Source organism: Vombatus ursinus, unplaced genomic scaffold (genome assembly GCF_900497805.2).
Source record: "Vombatus ursinus unplaced genomic scaffold, bare-nosed wombat genome assembly UNPS02000582.1, whole genome shotgun sequence".
In the NCBI taxonomy this organism is placed as follows: domain Eukaryota; kingdom Metazoa; phylum Chordata; class Mammalia; order Diprotodontia; family Vombatidae; genus Vombatus; species Vombatus ursinus.
The window spans coordinates 21,199,398-21,225,932 of NW_020940360.1; the positions used below are offsets into that span (position 1 = coordinate 21,199,398).

At 38.4% G+C, this 26,535-nt stretch overlaps 1 protein-coding gene across 1 annotated transcript in view; it reads right to left on the reverse strand.

Annotated features, from left to right (window-relative positions):
- LOC114037506 (UDP-GalNAc:beta-1,3-N-acetylgalactosaminyltransferase 1-like) overlaps positions 1–17,413 on the reverse strand; it is a 35,466-nt gene extending 18,053 nt beyond the window's left edge. The window contains 1 exon segment of the mRNA XM_027854416.1: positions 17,335–17,413. Coding sequence (XP_027710217.1) covers positions 17,335–17,413 — 79 coding nt within the window.
- Between the last annotated feature and the right edge of the window lie 9,122 nt (positions 17,414–26,535).

The following is a 26,535-nucleotide window of genomic DNA, read 5'->3' on the forward strand; positions in this document are numbered from 1 at the left end:
CAGGTTCTAAATCTATAAATTTCATCTGGACACATAAGGTATTTGGAGAAAATTTTTTTTTAAAAATTTAAGAGCGTATAAATTTGACCTTAGAATTATAGAAACCTAAAATATCAGCACTTATAGGAAGCTTAGCATAATCATCTAGTCTCACACCCCCAATGCAGTGTGTGTGTGTGTGTGTGTGTGTGTAGAAGAAAAGGGAATCGTTCAAGAGAAATCAGGTCTCCTGTTATGCATTCTTTTGTCAAACGTTCATCTTTACTCAAAACATGAATGTAGTTATGGAAGGTTAGAGTAAGCATCTAAAAAATTAAATATCAATATTACACTATACATTTCTATTCACAGAAAATGACGGTTCACACTAATATGAATAAGTAATAACTGGTGTCTTAACTCATTTTGAAATTGTGTATTTAACATAAGGGGATAAAGGCCCATATAAATTAATTTTTGTCAATGAAAGGTAATATAGCTTGTCAGTTCATGTATGTTGATCTTTTTAACATATGTTGACACAGTTTTGGCAACAGTTACTACAGATCAATTTTTACTTTCTTGGGATATTGTGCTTATTTGAGGAAATATTGTATTTTTTTATGAATATTTATTAAGCTTTCATGTTGATTCATCAACTATTAGGTGGAGAGTTTGGTAAGCTGCAGCATTTTTCCTGATCTCCTGTTTTGGAAATGTCCTCTTATTCCATCATCATTTTTCTAGTGAAGAGAGTGAGGAACCTCTGAGAAATTAGATTAGGATATCTGGGGAACAGGCACTATTTTTTGGGTTTGTGGTTAAAAGTATGACATTTTACCCCGGTGGGACCATTGAACTGAAGCAGAAATATGTAAATTAATCGTATCTGCATGCATTAAAAACTATAAAATGAAATTATATGTAAGGTAGACTTATTACAAAAAGTGAACCCAATAAAGCCTCAGTTAAGGAAGAGGGATAGAGATGTTTTTCATCATTCTTCCCTATGAAATTTCCTACCTTAACTTGAAGAGAAAAGAGCTCATCATAAAATATTCACCACCACCTCCAACACACACACAGTCACACACATTCATTCATTCTCTCTCTCTCTCTCTGTCTCTCCCTTTTTTTTCTCTCTCTCTCCCTCTCTCCTTTAACCTGATATTGCAAAAGACACAACTTAAAAAGCCATCTGGCAGGAGAGGGGTTTTAAGCATTGCTTTGTCCTCAGGTTCTTGCTTCATGTTCATCGGAAGAGAACTCTATCCTGACTTATATAAATTCCATTTCTGAAGTTATATCCATACAGGTGTGTGTGTGTGTGTGTGTGTGTGTGTGTGTGTGTGTGTGTTTTAAAGGAATCATTCAAAAACAAATATGTAAAGTACATTTTTAAAAGGGTAAAAGGAAAAAAGTATCATATGAGATAATTTCTTGCACCTGTCCCTAAAAATATGGGAAATTGCTTTGGCAAGAAGAAACATCTGGTCATTTACATACGCATTGTAGCAATTTAGCATGCTTACAGATATAGAACATTTCAACAAATCTTGTTGTGTTTTTCCTAATGCCATCCCTTTCATGTTCCTTACTACTTCATTATCATATTGGTAAAATGTCTTTGGATATCCTAATGAATTTGATTGTTGCATTGTTGTCATTAGAATTTCTCTAACACATTGCAAAATGATTCACAATTTTTTTCTAACTGAAATTTAGAAATTTGTTTTGAGTTGGCAGTGCTGTCAACATTAGGGCTCTGGGATTATAGGTATATGAATGTTAATCAGGATCTATGAGACCCATTGGGAAAGGTTTGTAATGACGGTGAGCTCATCTAGTTAGAGTATGATGCTAATGAAGCCATAAACTTGATTGTCAATTAGTTTTACACTGGCTTAGTTTTGGAGGCCACATGATACACTGGGAAAAACATGTTCTTAAGGTAGAGAACCAGGTTGAAATCCTGATTTTAATACTTACTTGACCTTAGGCAAGACACAATCTCCCTGGACGTTGATCCGCTCATTTGTACAATAAGAGAGCTGTCTTTTGAGGTCTTCCAGCTCCAAATCTATGATTGTAGCTCTGTGGTGTAGTAGAACTGTGAGAGGCTGGGAACAGGAATACCTGGATCTTCATCCTGGCTCTGCCACTTCTGAAAATAGTGGCTCTTGTTTCTTTTGAAATGTAAAGTTTATGAAATGTTTTCCTAACAGGCCTGTGAGGTAGGTAGTGCCAGTGTTGTTACTTACTCCCATTTTACAGATGATTTAACTGAGACTTTGAGAGGTTAAGTGCTTTGCTCAAGATCAACTGGTTCATAAATGAAAGTGTTGAGACTTGAACCCAAATTTTCTAAGTGTCATGTTCTTTCCATTATACTGTACTGACTTCGTAAATATGTGACCTCAGACTGGTCACTTGATGTCTTTGGAACTCAGTTTTCTCACCTGTATGAAAAAATTATATTAAACGACCTACATGAGGTCCCTTTTACCTCTAATATTCCATGCTTATAACCCCAGCCACACAGTTCCCAAATACTCCCAGTGCACATAGAGGAAAGAGATAAGAGGTTTTAGATCCATCCATTCAAATCTTTACATTCCTCAAATAAGAAATAATATGTTGAGGCAGATTCAGAAATAGTTGAATGTCTATGTCTAAAGAGAATATATTAATGCTGATACCAACCTAGAAGAAGGTCTTCAATGGATTTACCAAGAATTTTTCCTGTTTACAGTTTTTATCAGTAACTTGGCTAAAGGCATAGGTGTTATATGTATCAAATACACAAGTGATTCAAAGCTAGGAATATGTGGCTACCATGATGTGTGACAGAGTAAAGAACCAAAAAAGATCTCAACAAGGGAATGTTGGGCCCAATGCAATGAGATAAAAATTTTAATAGCCATAAATATGACTGAAACATAGTCTTATACTTGGATTCAAAAAACCATCCGCACAGGTGTGATATAGGGGAGACAAAGCTAGATAGAGGTTCATTTGAATAAATACTGAGGAGACTGGAAAGACATCAAAACCTGCTGTTTTGGGCCCAACTCTAATGCCAGCACACTCCTATTTCAGGCTTGATTTGGGGATGAAAATGAGGCATTCATGGGTCAATGAACATTTACCAAAGGAGGGTAACTTTGTCCAAACACAACAAGGATACAGTGGCACTATCTTTGACTTTGATAGTCCCTGCTCTCGAAGAGCTTACTATCTAGTGAGGAAAGCACATAAAAGGAATCTAGAAAGGGAGGTGGTGGTTTGAGGTAGAGCATCAAGGATGCCTGGTGCCTGGTGCCAGGAACAAGATGTCCTATAGAATTCAAACTAGGCGGAGCTGCAGATGGAAGGTGGAGTGAGCTGAAAGTCCAATTTCTGCCCTCCAAAAATAGAGCTTTGGGAGGAGTTTAATACTCTACCCTCCAGGCCTCAAAATAGAGGGCCACTAATTGAGGAAGCTGGAATACTTAGGTCTTCCCTAAAACAGGATTACTTCCACTCTCTACCCCTAGAAAAGAAGAAAAGAAAACATGTTCTTTGAGAAGGAAGAAGCCATTATAGCTGGAGTTTTCCTAATGATGAGAGTTCTAGGTGCCTTTAGAATATGATTCACCACAGCCTCTCAGAGACCTTAGCACAGTGAAAATGAATGAGGGTTGGCTTGAGGTCCTGTCTAATGTTTCTTTTTAAATGAAGAGAAAAATCTTTATAAGCTTTTTATCTGTAGACAGCTTTATGAGTGACTACATGAAGCCTTTCTTGATTCTCTAGGACTCCCAAAATTATCTTGTATTTACTTTGCCTATTCTATTTATATGCTTTTTTCTTACCAATAGAATGATGGAAGCCCCTTGAGGAAAGGTACTTTCTAATTTTTTCTCTGTATCCTCAGCACCTAGCACAGTGCCTAGCATGTCATGGAATCAAGGTGGAAGGGACCTTACATGCCATTAAGTCAAATCTTCTTGTTTTATAGATGAGGAAACTGAGGCCTGGAGATACTAAATTATTTGCCTAAGGCCATACAAATAGCAAGTGATGGGGCAAGATTGGAATTCTAATTCTCTAACTGCATATCCATTGTTCTCAACATTTTACCATGACCTACTAGGCTTTAAAGATTTTGAGTTCAGGGTATCTTCAAATTCTAGTCACCTCCTAGAGGTGATAGGCATCAAACATATCATCTCTCCTTGTCACATGACCTCAATCCTAATTCAGCACCCCTGCTAACATAGACACTTAGGGGGAAAAAAGCTATCACTTGCCTGATTTAAAGACACTGCTGGAATATAAAGCCAAAATAACACTGAAGAGCAAAAAAAAAGGTGAATTTATGAAAACCTCCCACTACAAAAGGGAACATTTGAGAAATAGCTTTTCAAAAACAAAAGTCAAAAAAATGCCTACACATCAGTAGGAATGCATTCCTAAATCTCCATGAGCCATATTCACCAATTACTCATAGGGTATACGACAAAATAATTGTCCATAATTACTCTAAGAGACTGAAGAAGTCAAATAAAAATGGAGCAAATTGCCTTTACAAAGTGACCAGTTGAGAAGTGGTGACACATTCACCCCCCAAAAGTTGATTTTCTCTTTGTAAAACGTGACAGATTGACTGGAAGACTAGTTAAGAGGTGTCTAAGTAACCCCATCGTACCTAAACACTTGGCTCGATAGAAAATAAATTCATGTTTTCTCCTGTTATCTTTATATTTTGCAGTTTCATTTTGCTTCATTTTAGCAGTTTGTAAAGTGGTTAACTCTTGGATTTTTTTTTTTTTTGGTAACTGGTGACTATTGTATTCTTAAATACTCCATTGAATCTCTGATCTCATTGATGTATGGACTATATCCAGTGGTACAGATGACATCCAGCCCATCCAATACATCTCTTGGCTAATAATGTTTAGCATTTATATGTAAAAATTAAAGGTTTACAAAGTGCTTTATAAATATTATCTCATTTAATCCTTACAATAATGCTGGTAGGTAGGTGATATTATCTCCATTTTATAGATGAAGAAACTGAGGCAGGCAGAGATTAAGTAACTTGTCCAAGGTGATGTCTGTGACAGGATATGAACTCAGATCCAACTGACTACAGCTCTAGGGTGCTATCCACTGTTCACCTAGCTGCCTCTAAGTGCTGGTGGTAAACTCAAGTCTAAGCAGAAATTGTGTCATTTATTCCTCATAACAATAGTGTGAGGTAGGCACCACTGATATCATTATCTCTGATTTACTGATAAGGAGACTGAGGCTCAGAGATATTACATAGCTTGTCACAGCTAATAAGTATTAGTAGTGGGATTTAAACTCAAGTTCCTCTTGACTCCAAGTCTAGCTCTCTTTCTACCACATCACCCTGCCCCCCAACAGTCAAACTGGCAAAATCACTTTCGTACTGTTTCTCAAAAATGGTGCTCCATCTCCTGTCTAGGTGGCTTTGCACTGGCTTTTCCCCAAGAATTCCCTTGGAATGTAATTTCCCTTCACCTTTCCCTTGAATAAACCAGTCAGTCAATCTACAAGCATTTATTATCTGTCAGACTGCTCCTTCTCAGTCTCCTTTGCTGGATCTTCATCCAGATCATACCCTCTAACCATAGTTGTTTCATAGATTTCTGTCCTTTGTCCTCTTCTCTTCTTTTCTCTTCTCTCTCTATACTATTTCACTGGGTGATCTCTTGTCAGCTCCCATAGATTCAGTTACTGTCTCGTGCTGATGATTCTTAAATAAAGCTGACAATTCCCATAGATTTAATTATTATCTTGTGCTGATGATTCTTGAATCAAGCTGTCAACTCCCATAGATTTAATTATCTTGTGCTGATGATTCTTGAATCAAGCTATCCTGCCCTAGCCTCTCTGCTGACATCCAGTTTTGCGTCTCTAACTGCCTTGAGGAGACATCTTAAACTCAAGATGTCCAAAACTGAACCCATTATTTTTCCCCCTAAACTAACTTCCCTACCTCCTATTTTTCCCTGTTACTGTAGAAGGCAACACCATCCTCCAAGTGCTTCAGGCTCCCAACTTAGGTATCATTGTTGACTCTTCATTATCTCTCTCACACAACCCACCCTTCATATCTAATCCATTGCTGAGGCCTGTTTATTTCACCTCTGCTATATCTCTTGAATATGGGCCTGCTCTCCTCTGATACTACCACCATTCTGGTACAGGCTCTTATTACCTCATTTCTGGACTGTTGCGATAGCCTACTGGTGGTCTGCCTGCCTCACCTCTCTCCCACTTCAATCTGTTCACCATTTAGCTACCAAAGCGATTTTCCTAAAGCTCAAGTAAGACTATGTCACATACACCCCTCCCCCACTCAAAAAACTCCAAAGGCTTCCTATCACCTCCAGGATCAAATACACAAACCTCCGAGTGGTGTTCAAAGCACCACATAACCCAGCTCCCTACTAACTTTCCAGTCTTCTTACACCTTGCTCCCCAACATTTACTCTGATCTAATGACACAGGCCTCCTTTCTGTTGGGCAAACAAAACATTCCATCTCTCAGCTTTGGGCATTTTCTCAGGCTGTTTCTCATGCCTGGAATGTTCTCCCTCCTCATCTGCACAGTGTATTGGCTTCCCAGGCTTCCTTTCAGTCCCAACTAAAGTCCCATATTCAGAAGGAAGTCTTTCCAAACCCTTTTTAATGCTAAGGCCTTCACTCTCTTAATTATTTCTTATTTATTCTGTATATAGCTTGCTTGTGTATATTTGTTAGCTTGTTGTCTCCCCCATTAGATTATGAGCTCCTTGAAAGGAGGAAGTATCTTTTACCTCTGTTTGAATCCGGAGTGATTAGTATGGTCCCTAGCACATGGAAGGCACTTAGTAAATGTTTATTGGCTAATGACTGAGTTATTAAGTACTATGTGCTAGCTAGGTGGTGCAGTGGATATTGCATTGGACCTGGAATCAGGAAGATTTGAATTTAAATCCAGCCTCAAGACACTTATTAGCTGTGTGTCTGGGCAAGTCACAATCTCTGTTTGCTTCAGCTTTCTCAACTATAAGATGGAGACAATAATGGCCCCTACCTCCTGGGGTTGTTGTAATGATCAAATGAGATCATTGTAAAGCACTTGGCATAATGCCTGGTACATAGTAAGCAGATGATGATGATGATGATGATGGTGATGATGCTGATGATATACCAAGTACCAGGCTGGGCCCTAGGGGTACAAACATAGGCAAAAATAGTCCCTGCCCTGGTTTATTTATTACCTGGTTTCCTTCAAAACTGCCTTCAAATGTCACCCTCTGTATGAAATCCCTCCTGATCCCCCAGCTGTTAGTGCCAATCTTCAATTATATTTGTTTTGTATAGATTTATTTTTATATGTGTGTGTGTATATAAGTCAAATATAAATATGTATATATATTCACACAGGCACACGCTCCCGTGTGTGTGTGTGTGTGTGTGTGTGTTTTGTATGTTGTGTGTTGTGTGTTGTGTGTTGTTTCACCATAGAATGTAAAGTCCTTGAAAACAGAGCAAAAACTCTTTCATTTTCTTCAAGTCACAGTGTCTGGTACGTAGAAAATGCTTAATAATTGCTTCTCAATTGTTCATCCCCAATAAGCTCACTAAGAATTTTCTCTAATGCAGCCACAGTATTTATTTTATAACGCATGGCGTATAAATTAGGGAAATACCTATTTAACTTAAACAGATGAGTAAATAGAGATGTTTATATGAGATAACCAGGCCTTAATAAATAAATCCTAGGGAACTGCTGAAGTACAAAATGGTTTGCCAAGGGCTCTGCAACTACTAAATGTCAGTGTAGGCATTTGAAACTTGGAGGCTGGTCTTCCTGGCCTCGGTCCCAGGACTCTATCCACTAAGCCAGACTCTCTCTACAATAAATAAAGTTTTGAGTTTGGAGACAATGAATACATAGATTTTTCTTATTTAAACCTAGAATTAATTAAGTTTGCAGATAATTTAAAAAATTATTATCCCACAAAATTTGTTCTAGATTGAATCCTGTATCTGAGAGCACTGAGTAATCTGCAAACTAACTTTGTAGAGAAAGAGGCTGTTTGGCTAAGTGGCTATTCAATGGAACTGCTCAATCTACTAACTGCTCCTTCTGCAGACACTCTCCCTTGCCTTGTGAAACATTACAGTTCTAGGGATCGTATATACTGCTCTCCTTCGAAAAGATGGGCTTGCCGAGTAGTGCAGTAGATGGAGTGCTGAACCTGGAATAAGGGAGACCTGAACTCAGATCTGGTCTTCATCATTCACTAGCTACGTGTTGCTGGGCAAGTCACTTCACATTTGTTTGCCTCAGTTTCCTCATCTGTAAAATGTGGAGAATAATAGTACCTACCTCCCAGAGTTGTTGTAAGGGTCAAATGAGATAATGCTAAATGTTTAACACAGCACCTGGCCCATAGTAAGTGTTACACACACATTACCTTTTATTTCTGTGCTCCAGCTAAACTGTTCTCCTTGTTTTTACTCACACAGGGCAATCCATATCCTCAGTGGCTATATAGAGGCTGTCCTCTCATGTCTAGGATGCAATTTCGACTCACTTCTAACGCATAGAATCCCTAGCCTCTTTCAAAATTCAGCACCACTGTACATGAGGCCTTTCTTGATTCTCTAGGACTCCCAAAATAACCTTGTGTTTACTTTATATATATGTTCTGTTTATGCTACCAATAGAATGATGGAAGCCCCTTGAGGCAAGGTACTTTTTAATTTTTACTCTGTGTCCCCAGCACCTAGTACATTACCTGGCATGTCACAGAATCACAGATTTGGAGGTGGAAGAGAACTTTCATGTCATCAAGTCAAATCCTCTTGTTTTATAGATGAGGAAACAGGCCTAGAGATACTAAATCATTTGCCCAAGGTCACACAAATAGCATGTGACAGAGCAAAATTGGAATTCTAATTCTCTAACTGTATATCCATTGTTCTCAACATTTTACCATGACCTACTAGGAAATGGCAAACTCTAATATCTTTGCCAAGAAAACCCTAAATGGGGTCACAAAGAATTGGATAAGCATATGATAAATGCTTACTGATTAATTGCTGCCTTATTCTCTAATGTTAACTCTTTAATAACCCCTGTCTCCTTAGCTGATTGTTCTTCTTCTTCCAGACCCCTTAATGATTTTGAGGGTAGTGTATCTTCAAATTCTAGTCATCTCCTAGTATGGTTTATATAGGCATCTGGACAGTCTTTCATTTCATGTTGAATCTTATTAGTATCAGTTTCACAAGGTGATATTTATTAAACTTGTTTTCCAAATGTGGGGATGTACTCTCAAACTTTCTGAAAATCCCCCAATAGAATGAGAAGTATAATTTGTCTCCAGAGTCTGAACTCTGGTCCCAGTATTTACTACATCTATGAATTTAATAAGTCACTTACCTTTACGGAGCTTCAGTTTCCTTCAAAATGAGGAGGTTGGTGTAGTTTCTATTTAATTAAAAAAAATTGTTAATCACCAATTCTGTGTAGGGCAATGCTGCACTAAGCATTGGTTATATAAAGGCAAACAATTAAGCACACTGTCAACAAGGAATGGACATATTTTCTAGTGGGCGAAAGCAATCATTACAAAGAAAACTAAATACAAAATACATATCAAATGATATCTGGGGAAGGGCATTAGCAACAGCACTGGGAAACGAGACAGGTTTTCTTGGGGAGATGGCACCTGACCCTTGTTTTGTAGGAAACCAGGGATCTTGAGGATGAAGTTTGTTCCAAGCATAGGGGACAGCTTATGTGTTGGTGATTTGGAATTGGAGTTCTTGGAAGAGATTGGGGCTGCATATATAGATTTGGGAGTCATCTGCCTAGAATGTAATTTAATCCATTAAAACCAAATACCTTCACCAAGATACAGTGTAACTAGAGACAGAAAGAGAACTCAGGGCAGTGTCTCGAGTTATGACTACATAGAAAGGGTGGAACACAGGTGATGATCCAACAAAGAGTTGCAAATGTAGAGGAAATGTACAAAACCTGTGTTCAATGAGTTTGGAGGGGGATCATTTCCCCAGAAATTTTAGCCTGAGAGGTAAAAAAAAAAAAGTGACCTCCAGGTGGTATAGATTGACTCTGGGTCAGATTCCATCTCAAAAGGAGGCCTCTACTATTTTAGACCTCTAGTCCCACCTAGCCATTCAGATAAGTGTAACTGGAGGCTTTCTAACCCACCTAGATGGTCTGATGAGAGGAAACACTCCTGCCAGAACTGACCTGATCTAGGGGCTTTGCCCTCTCCCCAGTAGAGATAGGTCAAGGAGAGTTCTACCTTTCCTCCTGCAGAGGAAAAGGATTAAAGCATTCTGCCTCTCAGGAAGAAGGTACTCTAAGGGAAAAAGGAGATAGATACAGTATTACCTGCTTGGATTTTGTAGTTGGTGCAGTGGGATGGGGTCAGCAACATAGCTTCCTACTGATTGTCCCAAACAGCATCTCTCTTCCTGGAGTCCTGACCCTTTTTTTTTAAATGGTGCTAGCCTCAGATTCAGCTCTCTTCCCCTATCTCTATTGCTCAACCTCTTAAATAAGTGGCTGAGCAGCCTCACCTTTTGCTGAGTGCCCTAAAGCTCTATAAAACCCTTTATATTTGTGTATTTCCTTGGTTTAGCAGAGTTGCTAGTTATCTGGCAATTGTCCATCAGCTAATGCTAATTAAACTTTATCAAGGCTTGCTTCTAGATTTATTGACCTCTAGGCAAATGGATCTTATTGGGAGGAATTATTCTCCAGGAGGATCTTAGGATCTCTGGGCTGAGGAATTCCCCAACACTGCACAGGTAAGAGAGCTAGGTGAAGGAAATAATACATGAACTCAAGAGAGAAGGCGCACAACAGTATTACATACAACAAATTAGTCAAGAAGGATAAGAATTGAGAAACATCCATCACATTTGGCAACTAAGGAATTTAGTAACTTCAGAAAGACAATTTCACATGAATAATGAGCTCTGAAGCCAGATTGAAAAGGTGAGGAGTGGGTAGGAAATGAGAAAATAGAACTATCAGAGTTGACATCTTTTTCTAGGAATTAAGTGAAAGGAAAGAGAGATATTGGGCATTAGCTTGAGGAGATGGTTAGACCAAGTGAAGGCTTAAGGATAGAGGACATTTAAGTATATACGTAAACTGTAGGGGAAAAGACAATGGATAAGGAGGGATTGGAAATTAGGGAGAAGCTGATAGAGCAAACTCCTAGAGGAAACAGGCAGGAATGGGCTCAAAAGCACAGTTATCCCTTCCACATTGTGACTTTCCTCATTACAATTTCGATATATCAAAGACTGACATAAGAAATTAAATGGGAATTTTTTGGAAGTTTTGCAGAAGCCACAGACAACATGCAAAGGCCAGCTGACAACACAGAAAAAGTTTAGAAACTCAGAAATGCATACAAATTTATGTATAGCATTGTATAATATCAACATGTTTTATCTTTTAATACCATAAACATGCAAAATTTCTTTTTTAAAGTTAAAATAAGTAAAAAGTTAAAGTTTGTAAAGAAGAACATGAAAGCCAGCAGACAACACACAAAGGCTAAAAATGTAGTGATGTCACATTGACCTACATATACTTAACCCAAATTTTCCAGTAAGGTACTGTAAACACCCCATAAAAGAAAAAGAAAAAATTCGGACTTCTCTGGTATGAGGGGAGGGCCAAAAAATTTTATGCTGATTTTCCAGATTGCAGGGTTGCCTTGCCTCAACTCCTGTGATGTGGAAGGAATAACTGTGAATATATAGTTTTTGGCAATGGAAAGGACCACCAGTCAAGTTTTCCTCTAAGACTTGAGCAAAGAGTTAGAAATATGCTACACACACCTATAAAGTCAATTTATCCAACTGTATTAATTTAATGGAAATTCCCCTCCAAAATACTCATTTCTCTTTTCTCCAATTCCATACTCATCAAGCAAGAGTATCATTTATGGTGTCACTCCTGTTCCAGGTATATCTCACTTGGAAATTTAGCAAACTGGCTTTCTGGAACCTAAATTAGTCTCATAAATTCAGCTACAGTGAATTCATTTTCAGGAAGCCAGCCCACTCTGGCTGAACTGATAATAATAACTAATATTTATTTGGAAAGAAGTCCTTGAAAGCTTAAGACTTATCACAGAAAAGAAGTGCCAAACTAACTACAAGGTGAAAATTAGTCCCATGAATGAATCAGAAAGAAAACAAAGGATGAAGAATAATCTAAGAAGCCTCAGGGCGACCTTTAAAAGTAGGTAAGTTCACTGAGTAAAGGAGACCCTAATGAGAGAATTCAGCTCTGAATAGAGTGGGTCAAAAGGATAAGCATAGGGCCAGAAAAAAGGGAGCTGTAAGAAGCTATGTGCAGCTGGGGGAGAGAGCTGAATCTGAGGCTGGCACCATAAAAAAAAAAAAAAAGGGTCAGGACTCCAGGAAGAGAGATGCTGTTTGGGACAATCAGTAGGAAGCTATGTTGCTGACCCCATCCCACTGCACCAACTACAAAATCCAAGCAGGTAATACTGTATCTATCTCCTTTTTCCCTTAGAGTACCTTCTTCCTGAGAGGCAGAATGCTTTAATCCTTTTCCTCTGCAGGAGAAAAGGTAGAACTCTCCTTGATTTTCAGTGCTTTCTTAGACTTTTTTTATAAACAGTGGTAAAACTGGCATCCCCCTGTTCGGGGGTGTACTTACTGTGAAGAATGTTGAGAAGACCCACTGAGGGGAAAACCTCCCTAGACAGGAAAAAAAAGAGAGATCTAACACTGAATTGGTTTGTCAGAAACCCTATCTCTGGCTGGGGCTTGGAGCTAACAAAAAGATAAAGAATATTGCAGATCCTTTGAAACTACTTTTACTCTACTTAGCACAGTACCTGGCATATAATAAGTGTTTAATAAAAATGTGTGTTGCCTTGCCTATTTCCCAGAGTTTAGGAGGAGTTTATACCAGGAACCCATCGGGGCAAAGAGTCAGTGATAAAGTGGGGGGAAGATAGGAGCAGTTGAATAACTCTGACCACTGTATCATCCCTTTAACATGATTACATATAACCAGCTTTACTGTTTACAAAGCATGTTGACAGAGCATCTTACATGTATGATTTCATTTGACCCTAACAAACTACTCTGTGGGGCAGATAGTATAGATATCTCCATTGTACAGATGAGAACAATGAGGCTTAGGTCAACTGACTAAATATTTACTATGCAAGGGCAACTAATAAGTGTGGGAGATGGGTATCCAGCCCAGAATTCTCCTGACTCCATCTTCAGAGCTCTTTCCACTAAAACAGAAAAACTGAGGTGCAGATCATGTACTCATGGTAATCCTATCAAAGCATAGACATGCAATAAAGCCAGGTAGCCTATCTTTAACATTATTTTTTAAGTGCAACGTGATTGTACTTATGGAGTGATAATATGATTTTTAAAATGACTAATAATACACTAAGGAATAATACTAACAAGAAACATATAAATATATACATGTGTATGTATACATATGTGTGCATCTTCCATGTGTATATGTGTGCTGTTAACCAAAGACCCCCCAGGCCCATAAAAGCACCTGAAATGAAACAAGAGTCTGATGTACCAATTAAAAGCATTTATTTTCTGAGAAAAAGCTTGTAGGGAAGAGAAGATCTTACAAGGGAGCAGAGGAGGAGAGAGTTCTCAGCTGCTCAAAGAGGGGTGGAAAAAGAGTGAGATATTATAGTTTCTAGAGATTTTCAAGCAGGGCATGGGAGGTTAAGGGAAAGGACATCTGTAGGCACAATTAGTCAGGTAGCAGGATGTTTAGAAATTCCTCAGCAAGATCTTGAGTCCACAGCTTCTTCTCAAGGTTGCCCTTGAGCTGATCAAGGCTGGTTCTGTGATTTCGGGGAGCTACAGACATCTCCAAATTTGGCTAGAGTTCACTGGCAAAAGATCACTGGCATGTCAAGTAGTTTTGGGTTTCAGAAGCTTTCTGATTGGTTGGTTATTGTGTAATGCCATTGTCCTGTTCTGTGAAGAAGGGAAACTCTAAAATATAGCACAGTCATTACACAGCCCATGTTAACAGTGTATGCATATATACACTCATCGCTATAGATGACTGGTCTTTTAATTATTCTCTAAACAAGACCAAGTCACGATGGAATTCTTAGTATCCATTCCATTCTCTCCATTGCTGTTTGTGAACACCCTAGAATGGGTTCACCTGGACTGTGTCAATAACCTCCTTAGCAATCTTCCTGGCTCTGCTCTCAAATCCTTCATCCCACTGTCAAATTCATCTTCCTTGTGCACAGCTCTAATGTTTTCACTCTTCTACTTAAAACCCTCCAATGGCTAAATAAAATTCAGATTGCCTTGGCTAGCATTCAAGGCCCTCTACAATCTGTCACTCTCCTATCTTTCCAGAATTATCTTGCTAATACTCCCCTATAATTACTCTCTATTCCAGCCAAATGGGACTATTTGTAATCTCCCATACGCCTCCTCTGAAAGTCCCCTCCCCATCACCACCACCATACTTTTATATTTCTCTTTGCTCCTAGCATTCCTAATGAGTAGAATTCCCTGCTTTTCCACCATCTGACCTTTAAAGTCCAACTTAGATACCATCTCCTCCCTAAAACTGTCTCTGATTGCCCTATTTAGAAATAAAATTCCCCCCTTCAGATTCAGAACCCAGAATCTGGGTTGCTCCTTATCATGTATCATTTTGCACTATGGTTACATGTGTGTGCATTAGATCCCTTTATCAAGATTGTGAGTTCCATGAGGACAAAGCCTGTATCTCATCTAAATTTTGTATGTTGAATCCCAGAACCTAACACAATGCCTTGCACTTAATGAGCATGAAATAAATGTATTGAAGTCGAATTATTACTTGTACTACATTCATTTTACAAATATTTAAAGTTTTGAGTTCCACATTCTATCCCTCCCTCCCATCCCCCCTCCTTGAGATAGTAAACAATCAGATATAGGTTATATATGTGCAATCATGTAAAACATTTTCATATTAGTAATTTTGTACAAGAAGACTCAAATTTTTAAACAAAAATGAAAGAAAGTGAAAATAGCATGCTTCAGTCTATATTCAGACAATATCAGTTCTTTCTCTGGAGGCAGATGGTATGTTTCATTATTAGTTCTTTGGGGTTGTCTCGCATCATTGTATTGCTGAGAATAGCTAGTCATTCACAATTCTTCATTGTGCACTAACACATCATGTTACTGTATACAGTGTTCTCCTAATTATGCTTACATCACTTTACATCAGTTCATGTAAGTCCTTCCAGGTTTTTCTGAAATCATCCTGTTTGTCATTTCTTTTTTTTTTCTTTAATTAATTTATTTAATTTTAGTGTTCAGCATTCACTTCCATAAGATTTTTGAGTTTTACATTTTTTCTCTCTCCCACTCCTCTATCTTCCTCCCAGCATGCAACTTGATATCAGCTCTACTTAATACATTTATATGAAGCATATTTTCCCATTAGTCATGATGTAAGGAACAATTAGAAGTAATGGGAGGAACCACAAGAATGAAGCAATAAAACAAAACAACAAAGGAAAAGGAGAGCAAATAGTAAGCTTCCATCTGCATTCAGACTCCATAGTTCTTTCTCTGGATGTGGATAGCAATTTCTATCATGAATCTTTTGGAGTTGTCTTAGATTCTTGCATTTCTGTGAAAAGCCAAGTCTATCAAAGTCAGTCATCACACGATGTGGTTGTTGCTGTGTACAATGTTCTCCTAGTTCTGCTCATTTCACTCTGCATCAGTTTATGTAAGTCCTTCCAGGTCTTTTTGAAGTCTGCCTGCTCATCATTTCTTATAGCACAATAATATTCCATCACAACCATATACCATAGCTTGTTTAGTCACTCCCCATTTAATGAGTATAAAAAGCTTACATACTACTAGAAAAAGAATAAACAGACAGATGTGATCATAGAGCAAGCAGGCTGGAGGGAGAGTGGTGGGAAGTGGAGTGTATGCATCTGCACTGGGTCTTCTAGTGATATACCAGGGCCAGGCAGAGACTCAGTATTCTTTGAGTTGACTTCATAGGGCAGTAGTTCCCAGAGGGGCCAGGCAGCCAGTTTGGGAACAGAGCAGGACAGAGGTTGAAAATGGATTAACTGCTATGAGGTGTACAAATATTGTGCTAGAGGCACTGCTTAGGGATACAAAAAAAAATAAGGCTTAGTCTTTCCTTCAAAGGGAACAATTAGTAGGTGATTTCAATAGTCCAGGCAGAGGTGCTGAAGACCTGACCTGAGTGGTGGCTTAGTGAGTGGCCAGAAAAGGATATAGATAAGAGGCAGATATTATTGCATTGTGGAGATAGAATTTATTACTTGGCAAGTGATTGCTTATAGAGAGGGGCAGGGGCAGTGAAGGAGAAAGAAGAGTTGAAAGTGATCCCAGGTTGCAAAACCTGGGTAACTGTAAGGATAGTAGTACCGTCTGTAGAAACAGGACACTTTGACTCAAATTCTTAAGATCTGGCCCACTTGCATTAGCAATACAAATGCTTAGATTCCTTAAGAGTCTGGCCAATATGGAGGGTTCTTCAAATCTCACCTGCAGCCGATTGATGTTCTAATAAGCCTTGTCTTTGGCTGAAAAAGAGAGAGAGAGAGACAGAGGGACAGAGAGACAGAGAGAGAGAAATAGGACACTTTAAAAGGGGGAAGAAATATGGGAGGGAGGAGAGAGAAGATAATGTTCTATTTTAGAAATGTTGGGCTTAGGATATATACTTAATAAATAGAAATCAATGTTAGAGTATGAACCATGGTCCATATATTAACCTTTAATTTATTTATTATCTGTTTTACTTTTAACCACATGATTCTTTTAGGCAGAAAACCCAACATAACACAAAGAAGCAGCATGAGATAGTTACCAGAATATGTGACCTGGAGTTATGAAGACTTGGGTTTGAATTTTATGTCACATACTTATTATTAGATGTCTAACTCTAGGCAAGTCTCTCTGGGCTTCAGTATCCTCATCTGTAAGTTAAAAGAATTAGACTTGATGACATGTAAGATCTCTTTAATCTATGATGATGATATGATGATTTTAAGCATTCAGATAATTTTCAGTTGTCCAAAGCCTAAAACATGTGAAAAGTGCACCAAATAAAGTCATAAAACATTAGCCCAAAGCTGTTATGTGAGAGTGAGCACAGGATAATCTTAATGTGAAAGATGGGAGGTTGTGACAGTGACAGTGATCTAGTTACAATGGGATGAGTAGGTGACTTAATTCTGTTTGCCTTTGTGACCTTACTTTTGAACTTCTTAGACTTCACCATGCTCCCAGCAAAGTCGTGGGAAATCTCATCCTCTTGCAAGTTCCAAACATCCATGGTATTCATACTTCACCAGTACCCTCTGCCCCTCTGATTAGACCATGGAGTCATGAATTCATTCTCCAAGGGGGAGATGAGAGACATCTCAGACATCTAATTTTCTACCTGGCTACACTCATTTTGGACTTCTTTGACTTCTCAATGATTCAACTATTCCCTTTCCCCAACCTGGGTACCTTCCCCCTCCTCCTTTCAGCTTTCTTCTGTGTGTCTTCCCCCATTAGACTGTAAACTCCTTGAGGGCAGATACTGTCTTTTTTGTACTTGTATGCTTAGTACTTACCCTGACATTCTGGAGTCACTCAATAATTTATCAGGGCAGCTAGGTGGTGCAGTGGATAGACTACTGGGCCTGCAGTCAGGAAGACCTGAGTTCAAATCCAGGCTTAGGCACTTATAAGCTCTGTGACCCTGAGCAAGTCACTTAACCCTGTTAGCCTCAGTTTCCTCACCTGTAAAATGAGCTGGAGAAGGAAATGACAAACCATTCCAGTATCTTTATCAAGAAAACCTCAAATGGGGTCACAAAGGGATAGGCAGGACTGAAACAACTGATCAACAAAATAAATGATTATTGATTGTTGACTATTGACTCATTTGCTTTACCATTTATACTTTACCATTTACAAAATGCTTTCTTCACAATTACCCTGTAAAGTAGATAATACAAATGGTATTATATCAAACTTGCTGAGAAATGGTATTATAAATTACCCTGTAAAGTGGGTAATACAAATGGTATTATATCAAACTTAGTAAGAAAAATCAAAGCTAAGTCAAAAAAACTAGTAAATGTTGGAATCAGGATTTGAACACATGCTTTGTGACTCTGTGTCTATTCCCTCCATACCATTCTAGGTGACTCCTAAACTGCATTCAGTTCTCATTGATAGGGCAGAAATTACAGTCCCTCAGGTATATACTTTGCCATTTTCTTAGCTTTGAGGAGAGAGGAAGGGAGAGACATTCAAATCACTTACCTTCCAACCCAAATAGCTGACTCAGAGTATAGAATGGGAAGAGAGTGAGCAACATTCCCGGATGTGGTTTGTATGGAATTCTGGGAGTTGTCAGAACAACTGATCATGGCATTCAAGGAAGCCGGTTTTGGCAAAGAAAAGGGATTGGATTTATTTTATTTGGCCCCGGAGGGCAGAACCAGAACTAGAGCAATGGATTGAAGCTGCCAACTTTCTAACAATGAGGACTATCCCTAAGTGGAATGGGTTGCCTTGGGAAGTATTGCATTTCCCCTTACTAGATAGGAGGTCACCAAGTAGAGGCTATAAGACCATTTGTCAGGTAGAGGTATACATAGAAATGACTCTTCCTCTAGGTATGGGCTGGACGATAGCCTCTGAGACCTCCTCCAACTCTAAAAACATAGGATCATAAATCTATAGCTGGGAAGGACCACAGAGGCCATCCAATAAAGCTCCTCACTTTGCAGATGAGGAAACTGAGTTCCAAAGAGGTTGGGATTTGTCCAAAATCACATAGACAATAAGCATAGGAAGTAGCATTTGAACCTTGCCACACTACAGAATGCATAGATTCCCTGCGTCTTTGGGGGTAGTAAACTGAACTCAAGTCTCTAATTACGTATACTCATATACACGTACACTAAAATCTAAAGCCTTAGGAGGGGGCTTCTCATAAGCCATTTCATGTATGTAACTGGCCTCTACCCTGTCTCTTGAGCTGCATTCAAATGTTTTTATAAGTATTTACTTGTAATTGTTCAACTTTGTTCAGTTACTTCAGTCATGTACAACTTTTCGTGGCCCCTTTGCGGTTTTCTTGGCAAACATACTGGAGTGGTTTGCCATTTTCTTCTCTAGCTCACTTTATAGATGAGGAAACTGAGGAAAATAGAGTTAAGGCAAATAGACTTGCCAGGGTCACACAGCATAGTAGTGTCTGAGGCCAGATTTGAACTCAGGTCTTCCTGTCTCCAGGCCTTGTGCTCTATCCACTACACACCTAGCACTATTGTTCACCTGACATTTATATAATTGTTTGATGATTCACAAAGTGCTTTTGTGTACTTTGCATCATATCATGTGATTCTTACAACAATCTTGTGAAGTAAGTACTATCTGTCTTTTACGGATGAGAAAACTAGACTCAGAGAGCCTAAATGATTTGCTCATGATCCCACAGCTAGTGTGACATGAGGCTGGAAATGTTTCCCTCATTCTTTCTGAGACAGTTTCGTTAGCTACAAAAATAGGGATAATAACACTGGAACTTATTGTTTCTGGTGCTGTGGGGAAAGAGCCCTTAGTAGTTCTCAGTTCCTTTAAAGGCTCAGCTCAAATTCTACTGTTGCTCTTTATTCAACCAGTTATTAGTATATTAGTGCTCCTCCTGAACCCAATTTACTTGATATGTTTATGTATTTACTTATCTATGTAGATTGTGTACCCATTCTCATTAATAATGATGATGATATGGTGACAATGATGATATCTTTTCCCAGAACCTTCAGATTGCATAGTACAGTGTCTGGTAAACTTTTAAACAGTATAGAAGTAAAAGCTGTTGTTGTTGTTGTTGTTGTTGTTTGACATCAGGAAGATGATGCTGTGACTTGCAAGTGAATGGGATTTAAATGAGGGAGGACTATGCGAGGTAATCAGCCTCACTTTCTCCTCTAGAGCAATCTGGGGCCAATGGCAAAATATAGATCAGGACAACTGGAGATGGCCTGATAAATAACTCCCAGGCAGTTAGTAGCATATTGGATGGAGTGCTGGTGCTAGTATCAGGGAAACCTGAGTTCAAATCCAGCTTTAGACCCTTTCTAGCTGTGTGATCCTGGGCAAAAAATAAATTGTTTTTTAGAGAATTAAACCATAATAGAAGAGGAACAAGCATTTATGAAGCACCTAGTATTTGCCAGGTATCTGCTAAGTGATTTACAAATATTATCTCATTTGCTGAAGAGCACACAATGAATGAATGAATGAATGAAGTACCATTAAGGCTTACTAGGATCCAGACTCTCCTTTCTAAGAGTTGATGATAGTAATTCCTATCAGTGTAAGTGGGGACAAAAGTGTTCAGTACTTTTTCTAGGTTTAAATCAATCAATCAATTAACCAATAAATATCTGCTAATTTTTAAGTGCTCCATACTCCGTTAGAGCTGTGGATGATAGACAAATCAGATAAAGCTTGTTAAAGACCTCAGGGCTATGACCTTTTGTTTTGTTTTTTGAGGAAGCCAGGCACAATAATTAGAGAATAATGTAATTTAGTGTGGAGAAGATAATGGAAGGGACACAATATCAGTGTTTAAATAGATGAAGGACTATCACAGGGAAGTGGTATTAGATTTATTCTTTTCAGCCCCCAGGAACAATTTAAGGAGCAGTAGATGGAAGTTGCCAAGAGTTGAATTGGGCCTTGATACAAAGACAATCTTCCCAACTTTTAGAAGTTCTAAAGTTCTGAAGTTGAACAAACTTTCTTCAGAGGAAGTGGGTTCCCCTGAGTGGAGGTTTTCAAGAGAGGCTGGTTGAAATTTTCCCAAGTATGTTGTAGAGGGAATATTTTGTTCTGAAAAGGAATGAATTGGAATGTCTTTGTTTCATGGGTTTGAAACATGGGCCGTAACTGCTTTTGAAAAATAAAAAATGAGTTAGACACAGAGGGCGATGGAGGGATGCTTAGAAGCAGACTGCAACATATAATCAATAATAATGCAAACGTATAATAGAAGGAGCTCTAAAGATGAACAGGAATTAGGTAGTGAGTGATGACATGGACAAGACAGTGCTTCACTTGTCATATTGAGGAGAACAAGGAGGGCCTTCAAGTCATTGGGTGGACCCTCCAATGCAAATTTATGTGACGACAGAGACAAAAGTCACACAAGAAGGGTACATATAGATGGGGTAAGATTTTGGAGCTCCCAAATTGGTAAGATCACAGATCCAAGTGTATTAGAACATGGGTTAGGACAAATGGGGTCTTATTTCCCTTCAACTCTTGAGATTCTATGATTAAGAAATGCAGGGTAGTATATACAGGAGTTAGGCATTAAATTGTGAAGTGCAGACTTGGTTCAGAAAAGAGGAAGTTCAGTAATAACTGGAGTGCTTATGGAAATTAGAGAGAGGAGCGTAGTCAAAGAGCATAGTCTGGTCATGGAAAATAGAAGAGCATATTCCAGGTACAGGGAATACAATAAAAGACAAAGAACAGGGACTGCCAATAAGGCGACTGAGACAGGGAGCAGGCCAGCTTAATTAATGAAAGCTGCCTATGGTAATAAATCTTGATGGTGAGTTAATAGTAGCAGAATCATCATGATAAATGAAGAATACAACTATGGATGGATGGATGGAGGAGATATCCTAACCAGCCAGGTGTGGTTCATAGGATGGAGCTTTTGCTAATGCAGTTGAAAGGAATCCAACCTGAAAGTATGAGTTTCAAATAGGGTGGACCTGTTTTAGCTCTGAGTTAATCCCATGAAAGGACCTTCTGAAAGATTAAATCCGCCTAGTGGTGGGAGATAGAAGGCAAAATTCCCTGGGGCATTGACTTCAGGGCAGTTGTAATCTCTTTATTTTTAGAAGTACAAATGACTTGTACTCCCTTGAGGTGAGAGAGAAAACCATCCTCTCTTCCCTGTCCTCCCAGGTACATTCCAAAGATGCAGTGCCTTCCTGGCTAACTCCAGCAAAGTTTGTGACAGCAAAGGCCATAACTTTTTGAGTGTAAAAGCAATGCTCATGGGCGGCTAAATGAAAGTCAGAAAGTAGGCCCTGGAAAATCACCACAAGGAAACACTTCATCTGGACCTTGCATCAGCTACAGCCACATTGTCTTTGTGTGGTACATGGGCCAGATTACTTGGGGCATGGTGCCAGATCTGATTGCTTTAAGCACGGCAGAGGCAGGTAAATAAAACTGCTGAGGTGAATAGAGAGCTATAGAGATTTGGAGTGAGTGCAAAGAGAGGAGAGACAGCTAAAGAGGAGATGAATGGGAAAGAAGTAGATCAAGTCCCTGAGCTGAAAAGTGAGTTCAAAGAGTGTGAATATTCAATCTGTCCAAAGAAAGGAACTTTGAAGTTTGCAAAGCAGGTGAAGGGAGAGATCACAAACCAAAAACATTTCATACAGTTTTGGACCTGAGAGGAAAGCAAAGAAGAGGGCATTCGAGCTGTGTCTGAACCAAGGAGATGCCATCCTGGAACTGGAAGGTGAAATGAGACCCAGAAGATTAAGAAGAAATTTACCAATTTATGTAGGAGAACACTTCAAGGACTATCCAGAGGTACTCAGGAAATGAACTAGACTCCATAAAAACTGCAATACTCTAGCAGGTAGATGCCATGTATATCTAATAATTAAGGCCTTCCTTTAGAATGATAGAGATTCTAAGGGTCACGTCACTTAGCCCCCATGAACCTCAGTTTCCTTATTTGTAAAATGAGGGGGATTGGGCAAGATGGCCTTTTTGAGGTCCCTACCACTTCTAACTCTATGGATCTAACTTATTGTCTTTGAAAATTATTTTCTGGTGCATGAAATGGTGATGGTATTCCAAGGAATTTCATGCTCATGAGATAAATTGGTGCCTCTTTGAACCCAGATGTGGATAAGGCTCAAGCCTTATCCTGGTATCATGAGGGAGGCATTTGAAGAAAGTAATGAAAAGGAGGAGCAAAAATAGAGAAGTACTCAGAGAGGAGTGCCAAGGAAGGAACCCAAGACCAATTCAGAGGATTTGGACTTTGTGTCTTAATTGCTATTAACTATCTGAGTAATCCTGAGCAAATCATTTCACCTCTATGAAACTCAGTTTCCTCATCTGTGAAATGGAGCAGACTAGCTGATTTCTAGAACCTAAGGAAATGATTTCCCCCCCCAAGGTCTCAGGCTATAGAGAATTGCAATTTGAAAATTAAAATGAAATGTAAAACCTATAAGACATTAAGGAAAATATTAACACTTATTAATGTTAAGGCTTTCACTTCTCTGATTTCAGAAAATTAAGCCGTAAGGCTCAGTCAGGAAATTGGCCAGCAGTGGTCTAGTTTCCAAGGCTGGTAGACTTCAATACAGTAGGCCAAAAAAAAAAAATCTAACAGTAGTGAGTCTTTCCGTTTGCATATTGTGTGTCCTCTCCCCCCCAAAAAAAGAATAGGCTTTTAATTTATTGACAGTTTGTCTTTTGTTTTTTTTCCCCTTGATAAATATCAGTGCATTCTATGAACCCAATTACAAAAAGCAAAGATGAATTCTCTAATTATGATGTGTTTGAAACTGTTAACATTTTGTTTCAGAGATTCTATAGGGCTAAAATGTTTCTGTTTTTTATTTGTTCATAGTGTTTTCTGTATTTTGGGAATTTTTAATAACGAATTATCATCCTAAGATTTATCTGTATTTGAAAATTGCCATCTTTTATACTGAACTCCAAAAGGGTTCTTTAAGATAGAAAATGGAGGATCAGCATTAGAGCAAACAGAAATAAGTTGGAAATTGATCTTTTTATTCTTCTTGTCTTCAGAAAAAATATTTTAAAGCAGTAAAGAAAATTTGTTTCATCCATAGTATGTGATTTGGGAAATATTTTAATATGTTTTGATAAAATTCAATTTAAATAATACAGTCTTTTCTCTTTTTCCACCAGAGACAATGAAAAGATCTTTTTAAAAGTCCTATCAATCATAAGTATAAAAGTCAAACTCAATTGTAAACATTTGACTAATGTTATGTTCATAATGTGAATTTTATCCAGTAGCAAATATGAGTAGCTGTAACTTAGAGGAAGTGAAACTTACAAACTATATAGTGTTCATGGACTTAGAAAAGGTCTCTGAATTGTTACTGCTACCCTGCTTTTCCAAAGGTACATGCTTTTCCAAGCTCATGGTGCTCTACTTTCGTTCAGAAATCTCCCAAATGGAGTTGATTTTCCTTTAGATTAAAGAGTTGCCTAGAAACAACTGAGTTTTCTAAAATTGTGAGTACCAACTAATTTCAGATACCTGGGGCTTTTCTCAGACATCACATCAGCATCCTGAATAGATATAAATAATGCATTTACGTGCTGTTAATGATGGAAACTAATTGGACTCTCACCCCTTTGCAACTTTATTTCCAGTCATTCATTTATGGTCTTTGACTAGTTATTTGATTAATGGCCAGGTTCCCACCTACTTAACATGTCAGAATAAAGTAGGGTTTTTTATATAGTTTTGTTTTGTTTTCCCCTAGTTACAGTGTTAGGATAAGGTCTTACCCACCTATTCCTTTTTGGGAAGTTTTCTTTGATAAAGTCTAAAGAAGAATCCATCTAGCTCTTTTGCCTGTCCCCACACAATCCCCTCCCTAAAGATCTACAGTTGTCCCTTCCACATCGAGACTTTCTCCATCATGATTTCGATATGTCATGGGTTGGCATAAGAAATTAAATGGGAATTTTGGGGAAGTTCTGTGGAAGCTGTGTGAAGACCAGCAGACAACACAGAAAAAGTTTAGAAATCAAGAAATGCATAAAATATATGTATAGTATTATATAATACCAACATATTTTATCTTGTAATACCATAATAATTCAGACTTCTTTTCTAGCATGAAGGGAGGGCCAAAAAATTTTCCAGATCATGAGGGTGCCGTACCCCTAGCCCCTGTGATATTGAAGGGATAACTTACTTCTTTTTCCCTTCTTATTCAACACTAGAAGATTCTGCAAAGGCACCATTATGAGCAAGATATGAAAAGTTTATCTTACCATAAAGTAAAATCATAAGTATATTAAATCTCCATTTGTGTCGAATTGTTCTTCAGCAAATGAGATAATATTTATAAATCATTTAGCAGATAGTACCTGGCATGTAAGAGGTGCTTCATAAATGCTTGTTCCTCTTTTATTAGTGTTTAATTCTCTAAATAACAGCTTATACTACTAGACTATTTAAAAGTTTACCAGATACTCTACCATGCCATCTGAAGGTTCTGAGCAAAGATATCATTTTCGTCATTAGCAGTAGCAGCAGCTACTGGGTTCAGGAGGAGCAATAATATACTAACAACTGGGTGAATGAAGAGAGACAGTAGAATTTGATCCGAGCCTTTAAAGGAACTATGAATTATTAGGGGCTCTTTGCCCACAGCACCAGAAATAAAAATTTCCAGTGTTATTATCCCTATTTTTGTAGCTAAGGAAACTGTCTCAGAAAGAATGAGGGAAACTTTTCCAGTCTCATGTTACACTGTTGTTTGTTTTGTTTTGTTTTGTTTTTTAATTTTGGTTTTTGGTTTTTTTGTTATTTTTTTTTCTTTATCCAGCCTAAGCTTATATTGAACCCAAGGCTCTTAACTCCCAAGTCCAGCACTTTCCCCATTACAATATACTAAGTAAATTGGTTTGAATTCTCTATACTCTATGTAAATAGAACCTCAAGTGGCATTTATCCGGATCCCTTGAAGAAAGTAAGATTCAGTCCATCTGCCTCTTGGTTTTCCTGGCTTCAGGATTCCACTCAAATCCCACATTACATAGAAAGTCTTTCTCAGTCTTTCCTCTCTGAGATTACCTTACATCTACTCTGTATTTATCTTGTATGGACCTCTTCTGATTAGTGAGTTCCTGCCCAGAACCTCTTTTGGAGTAAGTACCCAAACCATCCATGGTCACCTCTCTTGCTGCTTCCCCACCTGAAGTTTTGGACTTTTATATTTCCCCTCTCAGTTCCTCTTCCTTTCTCTATCTTCTCAGCTCCCTTCACATTAGAACGTAGGATCGTTGAAGCTAGGGCTATCATTCTTTTTGCTTGTGCTTGTATTTCCAGTGTTTAGCACAGTGCCCGGCACATCATAAGTGACCTATAAATGACCCTTAATGACCCTTTCTTTCTTCCTTCCACTTATCCAGCAGGTTACTATATAAGTAAAGAAAAGGGCACATGTGGAACAGATAAGACTTGATAATTGAATAGAAGGGAGAGGGAAGAACCTAAGTTGACTGAGGTTGCCAAACTAGGAGGGAGTTAGTGAGTGTGTGAGAGTGTGTGTGTGTGTGTGTGTGTGTGTGTGTGTGTGTGTGTGTGTGTGTGTGTAGTATTCAGAATAAACTTCTGTGTTTTTATTTTTT